The sequence below is a fragment of the Lepisosteus oculatus genome, chromosome 11 (assembly GCF_040954835.1).
Source record: "Lepisosteus oculatus isolate fLepOcu1 chromosome 11, fLepOcu1.hap2, whole genome shotgun sequence".
NCBI lineage: Eukaryota > Metazoa > Chordata > Actinopteri > Semionotiformes > Lepisosteidae > Lepisosteus > Lepisosteus oculatus.
The window spans coordinates 7852713-7873279 of NC_090706.1; the positions used below are offsets into that span (position 1 = coordinate 7852713).

At 44.9% G+C, this 20567-nt stretch overlaps 1 protein-coding gene across 1 annotated transcript; it reads left to right on the forward strand.

The window, feature by feature from the left end:
* The first annotated feature begins 120 nt into the window (after positions 1–120).
* LOC102684206 (nuclear receptor coactivator 7) lies at positions 121–20331 on the forward strand. Its single transcript, XM_015348675.2, has 16 exons — positions 121–211; positions 4725–4888; positions 7536–7720; positions 9621–9697; positions 11089–11196; positions 12033–12155; positions 12752–12889; positions 13033–13217; positions 13946–14424; positions 15223–15382; positions 16202–16367; positions 16791–16904; positions 17519–17671; positions 18067–18162; positions 18274–18347; positions 19342–20331. Exons 2-16 carry the CDS (start codon positions 4830–4832, stop codon positions 19475–19477), a joined length of 2253 nt encoding a protein of 750 aa, XP_015204161.2. The 5' UTR covers positions 121–211; positions 4725–4829; the 3' UTR covers positions 19478–20331.
* The last annotated feature ends 236 nt before the right edge of the window (positions 20332–20567 follow it).

Sequence of the window (20567 nt, forward strand, 5' to 3'; positions counted from 1 at the left end):
CCTGCCGTTTCGTTCTGGGGTCTGGAGCCGGGCAGACACCGCGCGTCGTCTGGGGAGGTCGCGCCGCGGAGAGAGAGGCGGAGCCGCCGGCTGAACTTGTCAATTTCTGCTGAGGGAGCCAGAAAACACGAACACCCGCACCGAGAAGTGCGCCGAGCGGTCTGGGGGTCCTGTCCTCGCCACCGAGTGGAGGCAGTGCTGGGAAAACCAGGTTTGTTTGGGGTTTTTTTTTTTGTTCTCTTTTGCTAAGCTCAAGTCCGATAATGTGAGAGGTGTTTGGTATTTTAGGGGGGAACGCATCGCAACGCAACGAAATGCACCAAATGCATCGGGTCAGGGTGTATGCTGTATAGACGGTCAACTGCTTTCTTCTCTATCGAGCTGTTATCGACAGTCACATTTCCTTGAACTTCAGGACGAAATAGAAAAGGGTCCATAAAGAGTAGGACGTCATTTAACTCTGTATTTTGAAAGAAGGTGCCTAGCGTGTACTCCAAAGCCGCGGGAACAGAACCATTATCGTGCAAACGCAAATGCGACACCGAGACACTTCGGAAGTGCTCTCATCTGATTTGGGCCACAGGCATCCCGGCTGTCTGACAAAACACACCCGGTCCATCGCTGGCATTTTTGTAAATATTGTCGTTTGGGATCTGACTATCAGGTAGCAGAGCAAATCCCTCCATGTTAACATACAGCGTCCAAAGTCGTGTTCAGCTCAGATCTAATTATCATGCAGTGCCAGTCTCTGTGTTAACGCGCAACATGCTAGCTGGGTTTAGGCCACTGACTTGCTGAATTGTTTTAGTTTCATTACGAGTCCAAAATGTTTGTATTGCAGAAATGGCATAGAAATAGTGGAATTAGCCATCTTATAATTTAATAATGACATTGCTCTCCCTTTTGCATTTTCTGAAGTATTGACTGCATCATTTCTTTGAATTGCTATGTATCATTGTTACATTAAAAGAACAACTGGAGGCTATATTAGATTGGTTTTACATAAGAGATGGAGATATCACTCTTTGTAATTGTACTTTCACCCCATAAAGGAGAAGTATAATCATTATTAAGCATGAAAGGCTATTTACTCACCTACAGAATTTGATCTATAGCCTCTAGTTTTCATGCCTCCTCAGTGTCACCTGTCTTTGGGTCAATGTGACGCACACTTTCAGAACAAGATGTCAGAAGAGTGTGAAAGGACTCTCCTCTGAGTGTCTTGCAAGTGCGAAGGGGTTTTGGGCCCACCCAGCTCATTTGTAGGCCGTTGGGTAACTGACGCAAGCGTCTCATCCAGCCCTTTGATGAAGGTATCGCCTTCGACAGGCTGCAGGCACCCACAACCCTTTGTGTAAAGCCTCCTGCTCTCAGTGTTCCTGTAGTTTCCCCTGCTAAGATTTCACCGTGTCAGTGCCTTTTTAAGATTTTGAATCTTTTTTTTGAGTCTTTTGTGTTCTAGAGAGCAAAAGGATACATTATTTTAGCCTGTTACTACAGGACATTCCTTTTTGCACTATGGTGATGAAAAATGAACACAAATGAGGTTTTATTTGAAATTCTAAGTATATATTCTAAGATTCTGACTGCCTTATTATTACTTGCATGCATGATCAAGAAGATAAAAGGTATATAAACATAAATAGGTGTCTTTTTTTGCTTATAACCTAGTCTAAATTAAGTGTCATTAATCATTCATCATTAATCATTAATCCGGTCCAGAATTCTTTAAGAATCCTTTTGAATTCTCTTTGCAGCTTCTACACTGCACTATTGATTACTCTGTAATCCTTTTATTTTTAAAATTTATTTTGGGCAAACCGTATTCGTTTTCTGATGATGCCAGAATATAGGTAATTGATAATAGTTCAGACTTGCAGTGTTCCTACACCAAACTGGTTTTGGTGAAATGAAATGAATTTGAACACTCACCCATTATCTGTACTCTCTGTTTTCTATTCATTAACCGGTTCTTAATTCAAGCACATATATTTCCTCGAATGCCTACAGCCTTCAATTTGCAAATTAATCTCTTATGAGGAATGTCATCTAAAGCTTTCTGAAAATCTAAATATACTTTATGACTTGCTCTGCTTGTAACCATTACTGCTGTGGCATATTCAAGGAATTCTAACAAGTTGAGCAAGACTTTCTTAATTTCATGTTGACTAACTCCTGCGGTCACATTGCTGTTTTGACCAACCTCTAGAATCTACAATTTCCATAATGCTATATGGGGCAGAAGTAAAACGTATCAGTCTGTTATTGCAGGATCAGTCAGACTGCTTACAGTGAAAAATAATAATTATGAAGAGTTTCTTCTCTTTGCATGTTTTTAAGGGCATTTCTGGTTCAGAAGGGGTCTGAAATGTATCATTTACACCTTCACACCCAGGCTTTCCTCTCTAGGGGGCCACAAAAAAGGTCGATTTTGTAGGTCTTCTGAGATCTTGATGAGTTGTAGATCTGAGAAGTGAGGTCAAGGTGCTGCTGGCGTGTAATTTCTGTCAAATCAGCGACAGAAAGGACTCCCCGCTGCCTGATCTTCCCCGCCTGCTGCTGTGTTTCCAGCTGTGATGGAAATAAGGAGGTCACATTGTCCAGATCAGAGCCTGTGCAAATCGGCTGCGTACAGGGCCGTTGGTGATGAAGCCTTTCATCCAGCAATCAGTACAGTGATCCCAGACTTTGGCTTTTGTCTCGGGTCACGTTCTTCTTGTCCCTTCAGGCATGGCTCTATTTTTAGGTCCTCTGAGGACACCCCGATCTTTACAGCCTGGCGACTCCCCTGCTCAGCATTGTTAACCACGTGAGACCTCAGCCTCAGATGTGCTTAGCTATCAAGGGCACAGGCAGGGCCTGCCTTTTTTTACACTGTGTGGAAGAAGCAATACCAAAATCTCAGGAACCGTGTGCTATCAGGACAGATCAGCTGGTAAGGCCAGATTGGAGGAGTGCTGATTTGCATTTCAAAGTGGAGGGGGAGAGGAAAGGGGAGAAGGGAGGGAACGCTAGTGCAGGGATCGATTGAGGCTGCCTCGATCTTCCTGCAGTCCACATTGCATCACCTTCTTTCTCTCTGCTGAGATTCAGCCCATCCGCTCCCAGGATCAAACCTCCCCCAGGGCAGAGGAGCTAAGCCAGGAATGCTTGCTAATGGCAGAGAAGACATGGAACAGTACCACTAGATTTGCCTGAATAATTTCAATAGTGATTTTTTTTTATCATTGTTTCTTGAGCATATTTACTTTGCCTTGTCAGCTTTTGACAGTAAAGTAGAAATATTATGGTGGCGCAGTGTGGTGTTGGGGCCCTAGGTTCAGTTCCTGGGGTGCTATGTGGAGTGGGGTTTGTATGTTCTCCCCGTGTTTGTGTGGGTGTCCTCCTGGTGCTCCTATTTCCTCCCACAGTCTTCTGGGAAAACTGGCCCTGGTGTGAGCGTGTGTGTTTATTTATTAAAATATTATTTTTGCTTGTTAAAACCAAAAGGAGGCTTTGGAACAACCACAAACAGTGTACAGGCTGAGCTTATAAGATGACTGGAAATATGCCTTTTCAGTGTAACCAGAATATCATTGAGACATTCATCTTTGATCATCTTTCACCTTCATGAAACAAAATCTACAGTTTAAAATAATATAGGACTCACAGTAGAGCATGATGGCACCTTTACTGAATTTGCCGATTGAGTTTAAAAGGGCTCAAAGACGTCACAAAGGACAAAAAAGTCTTTCAGCAAATATTTGTCTTTCCAAGAGCATTGAACCCTAAGTCTGATTGCAGAATACTTTTTATTTCCACAATAACCCCTTTTTCTGCCTGAAAACTGCATGTTAACTCTGTCACTACCTGTAATGTTGTTGTTTTTTATTTTGAATCAATTGGTCTGCTTGTCCGTTCTTGGTTTTGTCCTGTGTGCAATAATGGCTATATTATTCTCAACTGATTTCCGCTCTCCATCCATGAGTTCTCTAAACCGCTTCATCCAGTTCAGGGCCACAGGGGAGCCGGGCGTGAGGCAGGGCACACCCCGGAGGGGACGCCAGTCCATCGCGGCCAGCTGATTAAATAAAGTGAATAATTCAGTTCAATTCAGTTTATTTTTCTATGGCGCCTTTCACAACAAGGTTACCCCAAGGCACTTAACAAAGCAAGTGACCATACATGGTGTGAATACAGAACAGAAAAGACCGGAAGACAACGGATGAGAGGAACCAAAAACTCCTTAGTAAGGAGAAGAAAAAAACCTCTAGGGGTCCAAAGTCAACTGGATGCCCAACCCCTTTGGGCATGCTAACAATTAAATATACATTTAATTGTATCAATATACAATTAAAAAAAGGAAACAATAAAGGTATTCATCCATCCAATATTCTGTATGTCAGTACTCCATGCAGATTTCTGTAGACCAGCAAAATCCTCCTAAACGATAGCTATATCCACGATATCCCTCTTGGATCCACGGCATTGATGCGCCATCCAACTCGGATGGTGCCCACCCCGGGCGCCATCCGGACATGTGGGGAGGAGAATAGGATAGTTTGGTCAGAACAGATGTATCTACCTGGTTGGCCAACACAGAGACACAAACTGGCATGTACAGCAGCACCAGCAGCCATGGTTGCAGCAGACTTAAGATGTAATAATTGTAATATTAAAACCCATGCCCCAGTATATGCTTGTGCATCTGACAATGCGCTGTGCACTGTCCTCTATTTGTTCAGGCCTATAGAATGTGAGAGTAACCCTCAGTGATGGGGATGGAGAGGGGTGCTGTGATTTGAGTATCTGGAAAACGTGAGGAAGACTGGGATGCCCACCTGTGGATCATGGACCACAAACCATACCGAGAAAAGCACAGGAGCTACTTCAGCAATGTCAAAACCAGGTAACGGCGTCTTTAGCTTAACTGCTTAGACTTAAAAAATCACTTCAATGTACCTTGTCTCACCACAGTTAACACTTTGTCTGGTAGGGTGTCTGCTTTCTATTTTAAGCTTATTTCTCCTTATTCTTCACTGAGCAAGCAGCATCAGCTCCTGTTGTCTACTGCAGGGGAACCACAGGCTACAGTGATGTTGCTTGCTGGTCAGGTAGTCTTGGCATACTGGCTTGGCTCCAGAGTAAACCTTGAGAGTGGCTGGGCTGTTAACTACACTGGCTCAGCCGAGGACAGCCAGCATACTGGCCAGGAGCTATATCAGCCTGCAACTCACAACTGAGAAACCGCTGAAGTTCAGCAGGTGTGAGCCTGGCTAAGGTTGCAGCTGGAAGAGGTGTTAGTGGGGCCAGTAGGGGGCGCTCACCCTGTGGTCTGTGTGGGTCCTAATGTCCCAGTATAGTGATAGGGACAGTATACTGTAAAAAGGCGCCATCCTTCAGATGAGATGTAAAATAGAGGTCCTGACTCTCCGTGGTCATTAAAAATGCCAGAGCGTTGCTCAAAAAGAGTAGGGGTGTAACCCCAGCATCCTGGCCAAATTTCCCCCTGGCCTTTACCTCCTAATAAACCCCATCTGGGGTTTACCCCATCTGGGTATGAACTGGCCTCATTACTCTGCTCCCCTCTGCACTGATAGCTGGTGTGTGCTGAGCGTACTGGTGCACCATGGCTGCTGTCGCATTATGCAGGGGAGTCCCCATTACCTGTAAAGCACTTTGAGTGGAGTGTCCAGAAAAGGGCTATATAAGTGTAGGGGATTTTTATTGTTGTACTGCAAAAAATATTGTGCATGGGAAGTTTGTTCTGAGACTTCATAACCAGCGTTTCCTAATCTCCTGCCCAAAAAAACAAACGTTCATTTCTTTTCTTATTGACTGATGCACGTCTTTGGCCATCTGAGATGAAGGGGGAGATTTTAGTAAGGTGCCACGTGAGCTGCCAGTGGCTGGCAGCGAGGGCACCACATCCCTGGTGTAAACGGCTTTACCCGGGAGGCTGCTTCCCAGACAGGCCTGCTTTGTTCCTGCTGCTTTAGGCCTGCGTTGCTGTGTCAATGGGATCAAGGAGTCTGCTGGGGGAATTTCTGCCAAGTCAGGCTTGCAGGCCTGTAGTTTGAAGAAGTTCCCTGTGCTTAGAATTTCACAAGCAAATTAACAAGTATTTCCAGTCTAAACGTTGATATAGGTACATTATTTTCATGGTTAGAATCCTGTGCATTTCTGTTTCTTTTAAATATCGGAAAATAGGAACATGGCTCCCAGTTTAGTTTCAGCGTGTATTACTGTGCGATGTGTTATTTTTATATGAAAAGGTTTATTTCGATTGTTGTTTCTTTCGCAAGAGCCTTGGCACCAGAGTCAGGTAGCCCTTTCTCATAAAGGAGGTGAAGGACTGGCAGGAGCCCATGTGTAAAACAGTCTTTTATTTTACGTTTTATTTTAAGAAAAGCCTCTAAAAAGATTTGGTGTTTTCCAGGAAGTGTGCAGGGGAAGCTAATTTGTGCTGTACAATCCGCTAATGAAAGGTGGGACCTTTGTGTTGCATGAATCTATTTCCCCACTTCCTCTCATCGAGATCTGGAATGTGTTTTATAATAGAGTAAGAAGATACAGTCCTAAACCAGTTATAAAAGGTGAGAATGTGTGAAGAGTAGGAATATGCTTTGTTACCATGACAATGTTCCTCATTGCAAGTAACTGTTTTGATTAGTTTCTGGATTTCATCTGGAGTGTGTTCAGAGACAATACCAGGTGGAGCTCCTGGAAACAGTTGCCTTTGGTTTTGTTTGTCGTTGTGTCCTGAAAAGGAGACATTCTCCTGTTTCATTGCTGGGTTCTCAGCGTGTTCTTTTTTGTGTGCTCTTTTGTGTTCCTGGAGTTTAAGAAAATAGGCAATGGGGTATGAAAGTGAAGTAGTATTAGAACAGAAACCTGTCAAACCTCTCTGATTACTGAACTTCCTCCTCCAGCTGCCCATAATGGAGACTGGGGGAGGGGCAGTTTCTCTCAGAAGATATGGTAGAGTCCACCCCCACGTCTCGGTTTAATTTGAATCAGGTGGACTGTCAGTGCAGATGTTTATACCTAGTAAAACAAAAGTGAAAGCTTATTTTAGTTTAAATTGTAGCACCTGTATGCATGTCTGTGTGCCTTAAAATTTGAAATAATACACTAATTATCATATGGACACTCCACTCAAGTCGCTGTACAGGTAATGAGGACTCCCCTCCACCACCACCAGTGTGCAGCCCCACCTGGATGATGCAACGGCAGCCATAGTGCACCAGTACACTCACCACACACCAGCTCTCAGTGGGGAGGAGAACAGAGTGATGAGGCCAGTTCATAGATGGGGATTATTAGGAGGCCATGATTGGTAAGGGCCAGGTTAACACCCCTAGTCTTTTCAAGAAACACATAGAGTCAGGACCACGGTTATATGTCTCAACCGAAGGATGGTGTATTTTTACAGTATACAGTTCCCCTGTCGCTATACTGGCACATAAGGACCCACACAGACTGCAGGGTGAGCACCCCCTACTGGCCACACTAACACCACTTCCAGCAGCAGACTCAGTTATATTTTCCCACAGGTTGGGGCAGAAACTGCCAGGACCCCTACTGGCTGGGCACCAGCTAGGGGACACCAGGGGGGCACGGACCGCCCAGCTGACCGAAGGCAGGGGTCATCCCATCACCCAGCCAGCACCCCAGATTACCAGCGGCACCCACATCCCAGTCATCCGCAACCCCCAGCTCCGCAAGTACTACCTGCCAGGTGAGCCTGAGCTTTTCCCTGACCCAAGTGTAAGGTAGGCCAGGGGAGAGGGCTTAAGATGCCATAATAAAACTCTAAAAACTCCTCTTCTTCTGGAGTTCTGTAGTTAGGCTGAGCCCTAAACCCAGATACTGCTGGATTGAGCCCAGGATATCTGAAGAGACGACTACTGACTCAGACAGTGCTGCACAACTTGCTGAACCCTGCCACAGTCTGGCTCGGCCAGAGTGTCTTTGCCTTGTTGTGACACAGCAGCAGCATGTTACAAAGCATGTGAGCTTGCAGTGATGTCACAGAGGGAAGCTCCTCCAATCGGGGCTACTGCGGGTGCACGACAGAGCACATGGGATCACATGACCAATGGCTATGACAAGGGGGCGTGTCCCGAGTTTTCATGCAGGCTCACTGTCTTCCTGTGCAGTACAGGGCTTGTAGCAGTAAGCAAGCTATAAATAGCTGCTGAATGCTTAGAAAAAAAAAAGAAGAGGCCTTTGTGAACTTTTTGTCACTTAGCCTGTTGAGTCAGAGACTCGTGGAAAGCACTACATGAATCCCGTCTGCAGCTGGTGTGTAGAAGAGCAGAGCTGGTGATGTCAAAGCTGGTGTTTCAGTGAGAAGTGCTAGGGGAGTTCATGACCATGTGCTTGAAATTGGTTTTGTAGTGCAATGGTTTGATGACATTTTTTTTGCATAAAAGAATAAAGGAAATTAAAATGCCTGGGAAAACTGAAATATCACTTGGAAAAAAATGTACCATCTTTCAGCATGGATATGTTCCTTTATTCATAGGGAAACACAAGTGCTAACATAACATGATGGAGTTACTGTGAACAGTGGAACTGTAGTCTTGATTTACTGAGACTGCTGAGATGTGTACAGATTGTATCTGTGGCTCTGGGAATCTGGGTCTTGCAAACATCTTGACTTAATAAGGCCATATCTGTCGAGTTAATACAGGTAATGCTGGCTATGGCTGTTATTTATAGTGTTAGAGCTGTAAACCAGCACTGTAAATCATTTTAGAAGTGTTTGACTTTGTGGGAGCAGAACCAACCACACCAGTTACCTCTTAAAAGGAAAAATAAAACTCTTAAGTGTAAATTTGAAATACCCTCTTCATTTTGTGACATTTATACATGGGGCATTAAGCAATACAACTTTGTTTCTGTGTTTTTTTTTTCTGTTTTGAGAAAACAGATTCCTTGTCAACTGGCCCAATTGCTTTGTGGAAGATCAGTAGTGAATGATAGCGCTGTATTGACTTCTGATAGCCACAAAGAAATAGTCTTAATACCATATTTTTTTCATGTGTATTTCTTTTCCTCTTCTTTCACTTGTTAATTGACAGTCATTTTATTCAGTCATTCCAACACAATGACTGATGGACCAATAGATGCATTGTATTCTTTGGATTATTTCGAGAAGCAGGGCCAGATCTTTAAGTATAATGCCTTGGGTGTGTCACAGGTGTAACACCCAAGTTTTGTGATTTTCTCATCCTAAACACTTTTTATGAATAATAAAATTCTGAACAACAACTTCATAGTTCCTTATTTTCCTTATTTTGAAAGGGGAAACATTTCAGAACCCACTTTGTGAAAAAGCAAAGGAAAGAGTTTTTATATGAATGATCCATTTTAAAGTGAAACATTACTTTGTAGTTGCCATCATATTATATTAGTCTCTCAGAATGGCGTATTTTATTTACAAGTGAATAATAACAAAGTTGTGATATCTTAATATCTTCAAAACATTTTTAATCCGCTTTAAGTGTTACTAAGTTACAAGTGTATTTGTTTGGAACAGGTTTCACCTGGCTGTTTCAAGAAAATACTAGATCATGCACTCTTCTTAAAGAGAATGGCAGGAAAAGTAAAAAAGACACGGTTTCTCTTTTCAGAACTAATGCCCTTTCAGGATGATGCGAAGAATAAAGCTACAGACTTAAAACTCTCAGGAGAAAAAGTTGAATACACAGTGAGTATTCTCACCGCTGGGAAGAAATGAACACTGTTTGAGTTGTAGTATGTTCTTCTGTATTTTAAAGCAATACTTTGGTAGAAATGTGATTTGGGGGAGTTTCTGAAACCTAATACCCAGATACATATTTTAAATATGGCTGTGAAAATGAGATGCACCGTATGTTATTGTGGGTTGATATTCTAACGGTTATAAAAATGAACATTCAGTGTTGTGCTGGATTTGGTTACCATATTGTCTTCAGAGATATTCATACCAATATTAAAAATTCATAATTTTAAAGCAGTTACCTTAGAAACTCGAGTCAATCTCGTGTCATCTTGCCCAGATTGCTCCTTTGATCTAAATATGCTCATAAATAGGCGCCATATTCACTGTGTGACCTGAAGCCCCCAAATAATTTAGAGAATATTTTGTTGAAACAGAGAAGATGCATTTTTACTGTGTGTTTTTAGAGATTAAAATGAGATTGCTCATTCACATTGATAAATAAACACTATTAATAACTACTATGCCGTGACCCATTCTCCATAGGTTTCTACAAAGGTGATGTATGATACAAAGGTTAAAGGCGTGAGCAAGCTCATGTGACTGTAACCATGAAACCGTCAGCAACATAAGGAACATACTCAATGTGTTGAATGGTAATGTTTTGCCATGAAAAATGCAAAGAATTTCAGTGACCCGTATTCACAGAGACTGATTCCTTGAGATTCACTGGGTGTTGAAGACTCTGTAAAGGGAGGCTGCCAGCACAATCTCTGCTCCACGGCACTGAGTGTCTGTATTGAAGAGCAGAATTTAGTTGGCCTTTCTGTTTCTCTGGTGAATGTGCCCTGAGTAAGATCAATGCTGCTGTGAAGATCTGTTTCCAGATGAGCCTCTCGGGGCAAAACGACACGACTGCAGGCCTATTAAGAATGGAGAAATTGCAGCCCCGCAATACGATTGAATTGTCTAGCTCCTCTGCTTTGTTAGGCCAAATTCGGCGTGAGATGAGCTTTAAATGCCCGTCACTGATGGTAGTGAAGACTGATCCACACTCTGATCTTCTAGGGGTGGGATTCCCAGTTCAGCTCTTGGGTGCGTGTGATAGTGACAAATTTCTGTTGATACCAATGTGTTGTTTTAGAATGTTACCCAGAGCATCCATTTATTTTCCGAAAAATGAACTACGCAGACCGTCTGGGTGAAGAATTGACCTTGGGCTCAGCTGGATTTAATTTGCAAATTACAGTCAAACAATCTCTCGGCAGAGATTACATGACGTACTGTTCACACTTCAGCAACGTGTGATCTTTGGTCCACTGGAGATGTGACTGACGTTTGTGATTGGCTGGCTAGGGTGACGTACAGGGCCTTATTAACTTACACCTGTTGTGTTTCAGGTGCGTCCTGAAGACACACTGTTCAGCGTGGCCTCTCAGTTTCACACTACGCCCAGCCAGCTAGTGAGCCACAACAAACTGAAGTCACACACGCTTATACCAGGGCAGGTAAGTCTACAGCCGTGTTTAATTCTGAAAAGAACAAGCATAGTGACTTTTGAAGAGGGTATGTTTTGATACCCGTGATGTCACTCTGACATTGTAAAGCCACCCTTGTGGAGCAAAAACTGTGTTCTGGTCAAATGTTTCTCCCCAGATTCTGCTGTCTTTAATTTTCACCAATTTCACTTCTCAATTCAGTTATAATCTGTTGAACTCTCTTTAGCAAAAGATTAAATTAAAATCTGAGAAACAGTGAGAGTGTTAATAATTCACCAGTTTAATTACCCACATGATGATGAGATATAGTACTTTGGACCAGAAAAAAAGATCCTCATAAGCGTTCTTTTTTTGCTTTTGTGATTTCACAGGCACAAACTTTGGTTCCACTCATATTCATTTATTTTGTAAAGCTGCATCAAGCTGGATATATAAAATTAAAGATGTGATTATACACGCAGTTCAGCAAAGGTTTGAAATGAGTTCTAATTTGTGACAAAAAAGGCCATTTTCCAGAGAATACTGAAGACACACACAGGGTGTATATCTTTTAACACAAATTGCATTGCAGTTCCCCTTTAAAATGTACTGAGGCCAGGTCCGGTTCCTGCAGCCTCCAGTTGTAGGATTATTTCATGTTCCAGGTGGGGGTTTCCTTGTTCTGTGACACTAGCCACTGAAATGTCTTAGTGGGGTGTTTACACCTTGACTGCTCCAGTGTGCAGTTGCGCTGTTGCTGGCACCGTGGCGACAGATGGCCTCGGTGAAACAGGAAGTCACAGGAGTGGAGGTGTGCGCCTGTTGGGGTCGTACGCTTGTAGCTGTGAGTTTTCCTCTCTCTCCAGCGCCTCTGTATCCCAGAACAGAAGCCCTCCTCTCCCCCACAAGACATACCATCGGACCCCAGTGATCATTCTCCCAGGATGCCCCTCTCGCCGTCTCCTGACTCGGACTATGACAAGCTCCTGGTAAGGAAGGGTTTTGCTCATCAGGTCTCGAATCCTGTTAAGCGTAGGATCAGCTTTTTAATGCCTTTATTTCCACACTAAAGCGGAGGAACAGTGTACACTTTTTACATCTTTCATTGTCACATGTAGTCATCCTGGCCCATTTGGCTCCAGATAATTATAGGACAAAGGTCTTTAGTTTTAGTTTAGTCTTTAGTTTTTCTTTGATTGGTGTGGGGGTTCTCATAAATGTGGGCATATTCATTATCTAAGCATGCTTCTATGGTGTTTTTAAACATACTTGCAGACCGTCTTTGAGTGTGCTGGGTGCAGAACAGCTGGCCGAGTATCGATCAGTAGAGAGGAAGTGCTTAATGCTGCACTTTAACTAGATACTCTAGGCATGGGGAACATTTGAGAAAGAGAGATAGGCCTAATGGAATAAACCCTGTAGGCCAGGACATCATTGTAAATGAGAATGTGTTCTTCACTTGACTTATCTGGTAAAATGGAGGATTGTTATTGCCTCCATTAGCCGAGTCTCTGTGGTTAGTTCAGGACCACCACCCTGTTTGAGTTCAGCTCGTTTCCTTTCAGCTGTGCTCATGTCTTTGCAGGATGTGGAGGCGGTGCCGATGCCTGACGGACAGCTCTGCCTCTTGGCCCTGCCCCCAGAGTGTTCCCCAGCCAAGGAGGAGGGGCCTGCCATCATGGCCTACTTGAAGCTGTGCTGCCGCTACATCACCGACTGCAAGGTGTGTGCTGCTGATCCAGCGTCCCTTAATTCACTTTGTTCTTGGTGTTTGTTCCCTGCAACGGAGAGCCTTCACCTTTTCAAAGCACAGGATGGGTACCTGAAGAGGTCCGGCCTGTGACTGCCCCTGTTCCTTTCTTGCAGGGTGTGGTGTCGGGCGTCCTGCTTGTCACCCCACACAAGATCTTCTTTGACCCTTACAAGTCCCACCCCCTGGTGCTGGAGCACGGCTGTGAAGAGTATCTGCTCTCCTGCTCTGTGGACAGCATCTCCTCAGCCTCCTTCTTCTCTGACATCTCCAGGGTGCACTTCAGCACAGCCTCGACACGGTCAGTGGGAGAGGGGGCTGGCCGGTCTGGGGTTAGCAGCCATTCTTCAGCCTGCACAGCCTACAAACACTAGACCAGCAGCATCCTCACAGTTTGGCACAAGACATGTTGGATAATGGGTGTAGATTTATTGGCTTTTGGGTGTAAATCCTAACACAATCACAGTCTTCGGGGGTGGATTCACAAGCATGCCATTGTTTATGTGTTATTTATTGGATCTTCTGTCAGTGAGAATGCATTAAAGAACTTCATGCTTGACTGCTTTTAGAAGAAAATGTCTGGCTTACAGGCTGGTTAGTATTGCTGCCTCACAACGTTGGGTCCCTGGGCTCAGTTCCAGACCCGGGGTGCTCTCTGTGTTGAGTTTACCTGGGGTGCTCTCTGTGTTGAGTTTGTATGTTCTCCCTGTCTTAGTGTGGGTTTCCTCTGGGTGCTCTGGTTTCCTTCCACTGTCCAAAGACATGCTGGTTTCTGGATCAACTGTCTCTGGTGTGAGCCTGTCTGTGTGTGTTCTGCTATGGACTGGACCCGTCCAGGGTGTAACCTGCCTGAGTTGGACGAGCAGTTAGAAAACGGATGGATGGCCTAAAGATCTTAGCATCCTACTTGTGGGTGGAATTGTGAAACTGTCCTTTTTCTCAGAAATGGCACAAATTAGAGCCAAAGCTGAGAAAATACGGGAACCTTATTGTTACCTTATCACCTTATTTGTTTTTCTCACTTCACAGGATGAAAAGTAGGAAGAAAGTCCAGAAGCCTAAAGCTCTGAACCTCGCAAGAGCTGCCAGAGCAGTCACAACAGTTCCCGGTGTGAAGCACAGCACACTACCAGACGGTCATGTGGATAAAAGCCCCCCATCTCTCCCATCTCCAGCCACGCCAGACGAAAGATTAAGCTCAGTGTTGGATCGCAAGCTGTCTTATGAAGACAGAAGTGGCCGTGGAGATGGTCCAGCAAGCGAGGAGAAAGGGCATCATTCAGCAGTGACTGAGAAACTGGGGAGGGCAGATTCAGTCTGGGGTGGCCACGCCGATGGGCTGTCTGGACAGAACCAAGAAGCAGAGTCTGAAAGCCTAGGAGCGGGGGTGCTGAGCAGTGCTGCCACCTTCTGTTGTGGAGGACTGGAGGAAGAAGGCAGATCAGGAACGGGACCGGAGAAGAGACAGGGGACTGAGCAGCAGCCATCTTTAGGGACAGCAGCACCAGGTGAATAGGGCTTTATTTAAGAAACCAGTGCTTTTCAAGGGACCTCATCATGAAGAGTAATGCTGATTACTCAGTACCTCTGTCACGCTGACTTGGTGTTTGTGACACCATCAAGGGTAGTCTCTGTGGCACGGAAGCGGAGCCCTGGAGGGAGGGCGACGCCTGGCCTTGGTAATCAATCACAGCCGTGCTGGCTGATCCAGGACGAGCTGCGGCTGTGAGGGCTCTTTAAAGGCACACTGAGCCCCCCCGAGGAGGACGAGCAGGGCGACCCCCTGGTGTTCCCGGAGGGGATTGAGCCTGTGTGTGAGGCCGGTTTTCTTTTTATTTTCTTTATCTTTTCGCCTCTCTACCGGGGCAGGCTGACCTTTTCCCGCCACTTGAATGTTTTATTTTGGCCCTGTGCTCCCTTCCTGCTCACCCAGACTGGACCAACAGCTCAACAGGGCAAGTCCAGTCTGGTCCCCGCTGCCAAGCGGGTCTGTTTCCAGGCTCTGCACGACGGCGCAGCGCCTCTCCGCTTTCCGTTTTGTTTTGTTTTCTTCCGGTTCTCGCTGACCTCACACCGGTGCTCGCCGCGGCTCCTCCCACTGCCGAGCTCTTAAGAGTCCAGGTATAGATTGAAAAGGCAGATCTTAAAGCGCCCAGAAAGGACAGCTGTGGAATCTCATCCCTGCATGTGTAGTATTTTCAGGTTTCCATCCGTGTGTGTAATTCTGTTTAGTGTTCCGAAGCCGAAGGGCACAGAGACAGGACAGCAGCCTGATTCCACACGTCCTGGTTTCTTCATCTCCCCAGGCCCAGGCCCGGCCCGGCAGGCCCCAGGACGCCCAGCGCTGATGTTCCTGAGGCTGCGGCTCCGTGTTCCTCCCAGGAAGAAGGGGTTGTTCCCCTCTGAGCCTGGCAGTGCCAAAGCACCTGTGTTCAAGGACGCCTGGTTCACTCTGTCTCAGGAGAGGTAATGGCACACCTGGCCCGGAGGTTCCTATTTCCTTTCGTATCCAAACTAGGGACACAAAGCCCATTCAAATCTGTTACTATGCAGTAGGCAGTTGCCATAGCGGAGGGTAAGGCCTCGTGTGTTACATTTGAAATCCAAGCTTTATGTTATACTTTTCATGGTCAAGCAGGGGTGTTCTATCTCTTTTTTTGCAGTATTAACGCTCATAAAAATAGTATCCCAATGTTCCTCACTGTATAAAAACTCATATTATTCACAATATAGAGCGCACTCATTTTCTCATCTGTTCGGTTTACAATCTCTGATAACAGCGCAGCACAGCAATAGGACAGTTCACTGACCATTCTCAAAATATTCTCTCATAATGTTTTTGCTAAGGGTTGGTACATCCCCAGAATGGTTCTACCCTGCAGAGTGGGCAGTCTGTTTCCTTCTCTTCCCACAGATGTGGATGTGGTGGTTATTTTTAACTTTCTTCTCCACGCGTCCCACTTCTTCAGTCTGCATATGTGTGTTGCCTGCACAAGAGTCACCTCTCTAGAAAATAAGATTTATGGGACGTGGTTATCAAATCCCCTGGGAAACCACTGCAAAATAAGTAATTGATGTCATTGAAGTCATAATAGAGAAATTAAAGGTTGTTTTCTTAAAAGCGAAATCTTTCTAATAGAAACTGAAAGCAGCTGTGCGGTGTGTAGGTGGGAGGATAAGGATACTGTCTAGAAATGGTTTGTCCACAAGAGGTAGGAAAGCAGAAGCCAGTTCAGAGGTGCTGTTAGCTTTCTGGCATCTTGTCCACTGTGTGGCTCTCTGCAGTTCTGACGAGCTGTATGCCTACCTGAGTCACTGGAGACAAGATCTGTGCATCCTGGAAGGGGAAGAGCAGGAGGAAGAGGAAGACGGAGAGGATGAAGAGTTTGTGCTGGTGGATGAGAAGGAAGAGATCTCCTCATCTGAGGGCCGCGTGGCAGAGGACTGGGAGGTACAGCAACAGTGTCTTACCCTTTCTGAATGGATGGTATTCCATTTCACATGGAATCGTCTGGGCTAAGTGGGGATCGCAGTTGGGAAAAAGCTGCACCGTACACATGCATTTAAATGAAGGGTATGGTGGGCCCCATCTTCACTTGGAACCTTTGTCAAACCAACGCAGCCGAACTTGAATCTTCCTGTCTGTGTGATTGGTGTTGATCCTCCAGGTCTTGTAGGATTCTTAAGAAATCCTGCTCACTGTTCACTAAAATAACTGAAGACAAGCTGTGAAAAAGACTTGGAATGGAAGATGGTGAGAGAGCCTGGGTTGTCTTGCCCCATTGTAAGGGTGAGGGTGAGAAATTCGTTTTGAGCCGTTACAAGAGAGCTCTGTAATGCACGGTGCTGAAACATTGCCCATTTTTCTTGACAGATGGTCAGTATGGATGAAGGAGGAGGGCAATCACTGATCTTTGATAAGGAGCCTGAAGGACTGACCGACATCTTGGAGCAGACCAACATCCTGGAACTGCTGCACATCCGAGAGGTGAGCTGATACCTGTTCCTCTGGCCTTGTAAATACACGGCACCCAGAAGCTCTAGGAGAAGCTTTGTGTTAAGCGACTCAGCTGGGCCAGCTTCATGTTTTGTCTAGTGTATTAACTTCCTACCTGGCATCTCAAAATCTCTAACCACCAAACTGGTGAGCTTCATCATCAGAAAGGATCACTCAACCATACCTTCTCACATCCACGTAATCTCACACGCTCTGTGCGCTTCCCAGACACTAGGTTGCAGCACAGATTTTCATGTCAATGTCCGAGAACAAAGAGCTGTTTGATTCCTTGAAGAGAAGTCCGAAAGTGGGCTTCAAATAAAAACATAATGTATATGCGTAACATGTATGAAATGTGATTTATTTTAAATTTTGGATTTTTGCATTATCTCACCCTCCTTGCTGTGAGCATGTTCAAGTGAGGCCAAATTTTTTTAATACTTCAGTTGCAACTGGCTGTCGCACCCAACAATGAAGTCATGTGTTCTCGCTGGCACAGTCTTTCTTGCCCGGAGATTGGTCTCCTCAGGATGTTCGGACTTTGTGAATCTGGCGCAGGGGAGTGGCTCTGTCTTGAAACCTTTTTTTTGTTCCTTTTCTTCCAGATCTCCAGCCACCTGCCCCCTCGAACCGTGGGCCATTCCTGGCAGCTGACATACAGCACCTCGGGACATGGATCCAGCTTAAAGACGCTGTACAGAAAGCTAGCAGACACTGAGTCCCCAGCACTGCTGGTGATCAAAGACTTCCACAACCAGGTGCACTCATGGTCCACTGCTGGGGTTCAGTAACCTGATGTTCCTCCCTCAAGTCATCTGCTTCTCTGTTCTTCATATACCTGCATATGATCAGTAGTTGGGGAAACATGGCTATCTGATTATATACTGTATACAATATTTGAATGTTATTATTGTTACAGTAAGAGCCCACAGCTGGCTATTATCGTTAAGACCGTGTGTTTATTTTAAAATTCAATGCTCGACACATTGAGAAATGAATTTTGCACACCTGAAGAAGGCCTCATAGCCAAAGTGATGTGTTGTACATTTCCTTTCTACTTTTAAGCCTGGAATTAACCTCTACTTCTTGAAACGCGATAAATGAGAGGCAGCGGAATTGTGCACGGCTGTGTTAACGTAATGACTGTTCTCAGATATTCGGGGCCTATGTGTCCGACCCGCTGAGGCCTAGTGAGGCGTTTTATGGTACCGGAGAGACATTCCTCTTCACCTTTCACCCTGAATTTAAGGTGAGGAGGGCCATAAGAAGCCTGGCATGATGTTAAAAAACTGAGACGCCTTTGGCTGCTGGTACCCAGCCGATTTCCTTTTCTTCATGATGTGGTCCTGTTTGTCCTCAGTGTTTCAGCTGGACCGGGGAAAATTCCTTCTTCATCAAAGGAGACCTGGACTCTTTCGCCATCGGAGGAGGAAGGTGAGGTCTCCTAACCCCCTCTCGTTCTCTCTGGGTGTCTGTTTAATGTGAAACCTGCTCTTGTCGATATGTCTGGGCCAGGAGACGTGTTCATTTGAAAAGGGAGGCTGTTGTTAGTTCCAGAATCAACAATAAATGAGCAGAAAAAAACAAAAGGAAATGTTATAATTTAATAGTAAAACTTTTTGGGGGGTTTCCCCCCCAAATTTAACATTTACAACAGGAAACAGCATTTATGTTAAGTCTCCTATATGCACTGCAGACCTACACTGAGTATCTGTAAAATGTTGGAAAGACCCAGTTAAATCTGCTCTGCTATTCCTCTCATAAATCTGTCTTATATTATTGATCTTAAAATTGAGATTTGTACCTTTCAGCATCCACATTTCAGCAAAACACAAAAACTGTTGTGTAATTAAGTGGGGAAGAAAATATGTATCTTTGAATTGTGTGTTGATCTGTAAGTGTTCTTTCTTATAAGATATCTTATAAAATTTCTAATTTGGAAGATGCTGCCAAACAGAATATACATGCTTACAATGAAAGGTTAATGGTCTAGACTAATAAAATGTTGTCTCTACAAATGTATTTAATTTAAATGTTATTTTAAATACACAAGGGGAGTCTGAGTTCCAGGAGATCTCAGAAACATTCGACGTTAATATTTTATATTTTTCCACATCCATATTGCCTTCACATTTTTTTTCCTCCAAACATTGTCTATTTAGTTTGGCCCGTCTTTAATTCAAGCTAAATCTGGCCGTGCAGCTCCAGATGTACACACCTGGGTACAATGACAGCTTTTAACCCGAAACGAGTAACTGAATCGCTCTGGTTAAGTGAAAACCCAGCCGCTCGCATCGAAAAAGGAAAACTAGCAGCAGATCTCGACGATCATGGGCTTGCCACTCCGTGCTACGCTGGAAAAACTGGGGGTGGGAATGTTGGCTCTGTGGAAGAATGACCCCGGCTCTGGTTTTCTCTCGATCCACAGCGGTCACTTCGGACTTTGGGTGGACGAGAACCTCTACCTCGGCCGGAGCAGCCCCTGCAGCACCTTCCACAACTGTCCCCTCTCCAAGACGGACGACTTCCGGGTGATGGAGCTGGAGGTGTGGACCTTCTGCTGAGGCCCACCAGCGCTGCACGGACGAGCCCACGGCGGTTTCTGGGCAGGGCAGGCTGCCTGCTGCTGCAGAGGAATCCCAGCGCTGTGGTTATCATGACCGAACCCCGAGCTCTGCCGAGAAGAGCCGAGAACTTTGACATGTGATGTTGAAGGACTGGCGGCACCACTGAACTGAGCTTCCCTAAGGAGAAGGAATACTGTACATGAGGGTACCTGAACGAGGTTCTTTTCTACAGAACCCCAGAGTGCAGGGAACTGGTGCGAAGCACTCCTGAACACTTCAGTCTTGTGTGATAAAGATCTTTCTGCGCTCATTTACAGCACTGCATTTGGCTTGGGCACTGGCTGCCTCATTGTGTACACTTGCGCTAAATGAAGCGATAGAGAAAGCTTCCGTCGTAGAGCAGAAACCCGAGACCCAGGGTGTATCGGCCCTGGGCTTCTGAGCACTGGGAATGGTGAGAAAAACATCTTTGGACAGGGGCTGGCATTTAGCTGTTTGCAAGCTTAAATGCCGAAAATGCAGAGTCACCCAATCAGACAGGGACTTGATTCTGAATCAATATCCAGACTTCATTATGTACAGCTATTGTCCTTCTTTGATTCTGGTTTACTTCCACCTCTATCAAATAAGTTCAAAGCTAGTAAGCATGCACTTACACACTACTGTATAAATGAAGGCAGAAACTGTTAGTATAATAATAGCAAATAGCTATTTTCCAATTGCACTGCTATCGCCCATGATTCACAGTCGTTGCTTTTACTATGCTCTCCATTTGGAATCTTCGGAAAACCATGCAATGTTAAAAGCATAGTGTGTAAAACACCATAATTAAACAGAATAATAATATTTTATCATTGTCAGAAGCTTGGGCACATTTATTCAGCAACCTGTGGAAGGATTGTTCTCCTTTGATATCCTTAAGACAAGTCCTGTACATATCATTTAGACGGGTAAGGCCTGTGATCTGAAAAAAAAACTTTAGCACTGCCCATCGAGCTTCCCTCTTCAAAAAAGTCACCAGTTGCTGTTTTCCTTATAAACCACAAGCTATAATACATTAAGCAGCTGTTCATTTGCTAAGCAAGCA

Excerpts from the sequence above, each read along its gene's own strand:
- LOC102684206 (XM_015348675.2), top strand. The coding sequence starts at position 4,830 with ATGGACCACAAACCATACCGAGAAAAGCACAGGAGCTACTTCAGCAAT. Across the intron at positions 9,698-11,088 it reads GAGAAAAAGTTGAATACACA|GTGCGTCCTGAAGACACACT; the intron begins GTGAGTATTCTC and ends GTTGTGTTTCAG. Across the intron at positions 12,890-13,032 it reads GCTACATCACCGACTGCAAG|GGTGTGGTGTCGGGCGTCCT; the intron begins GTGTGTGCTGCT and ends CCTTTCTTGCAG.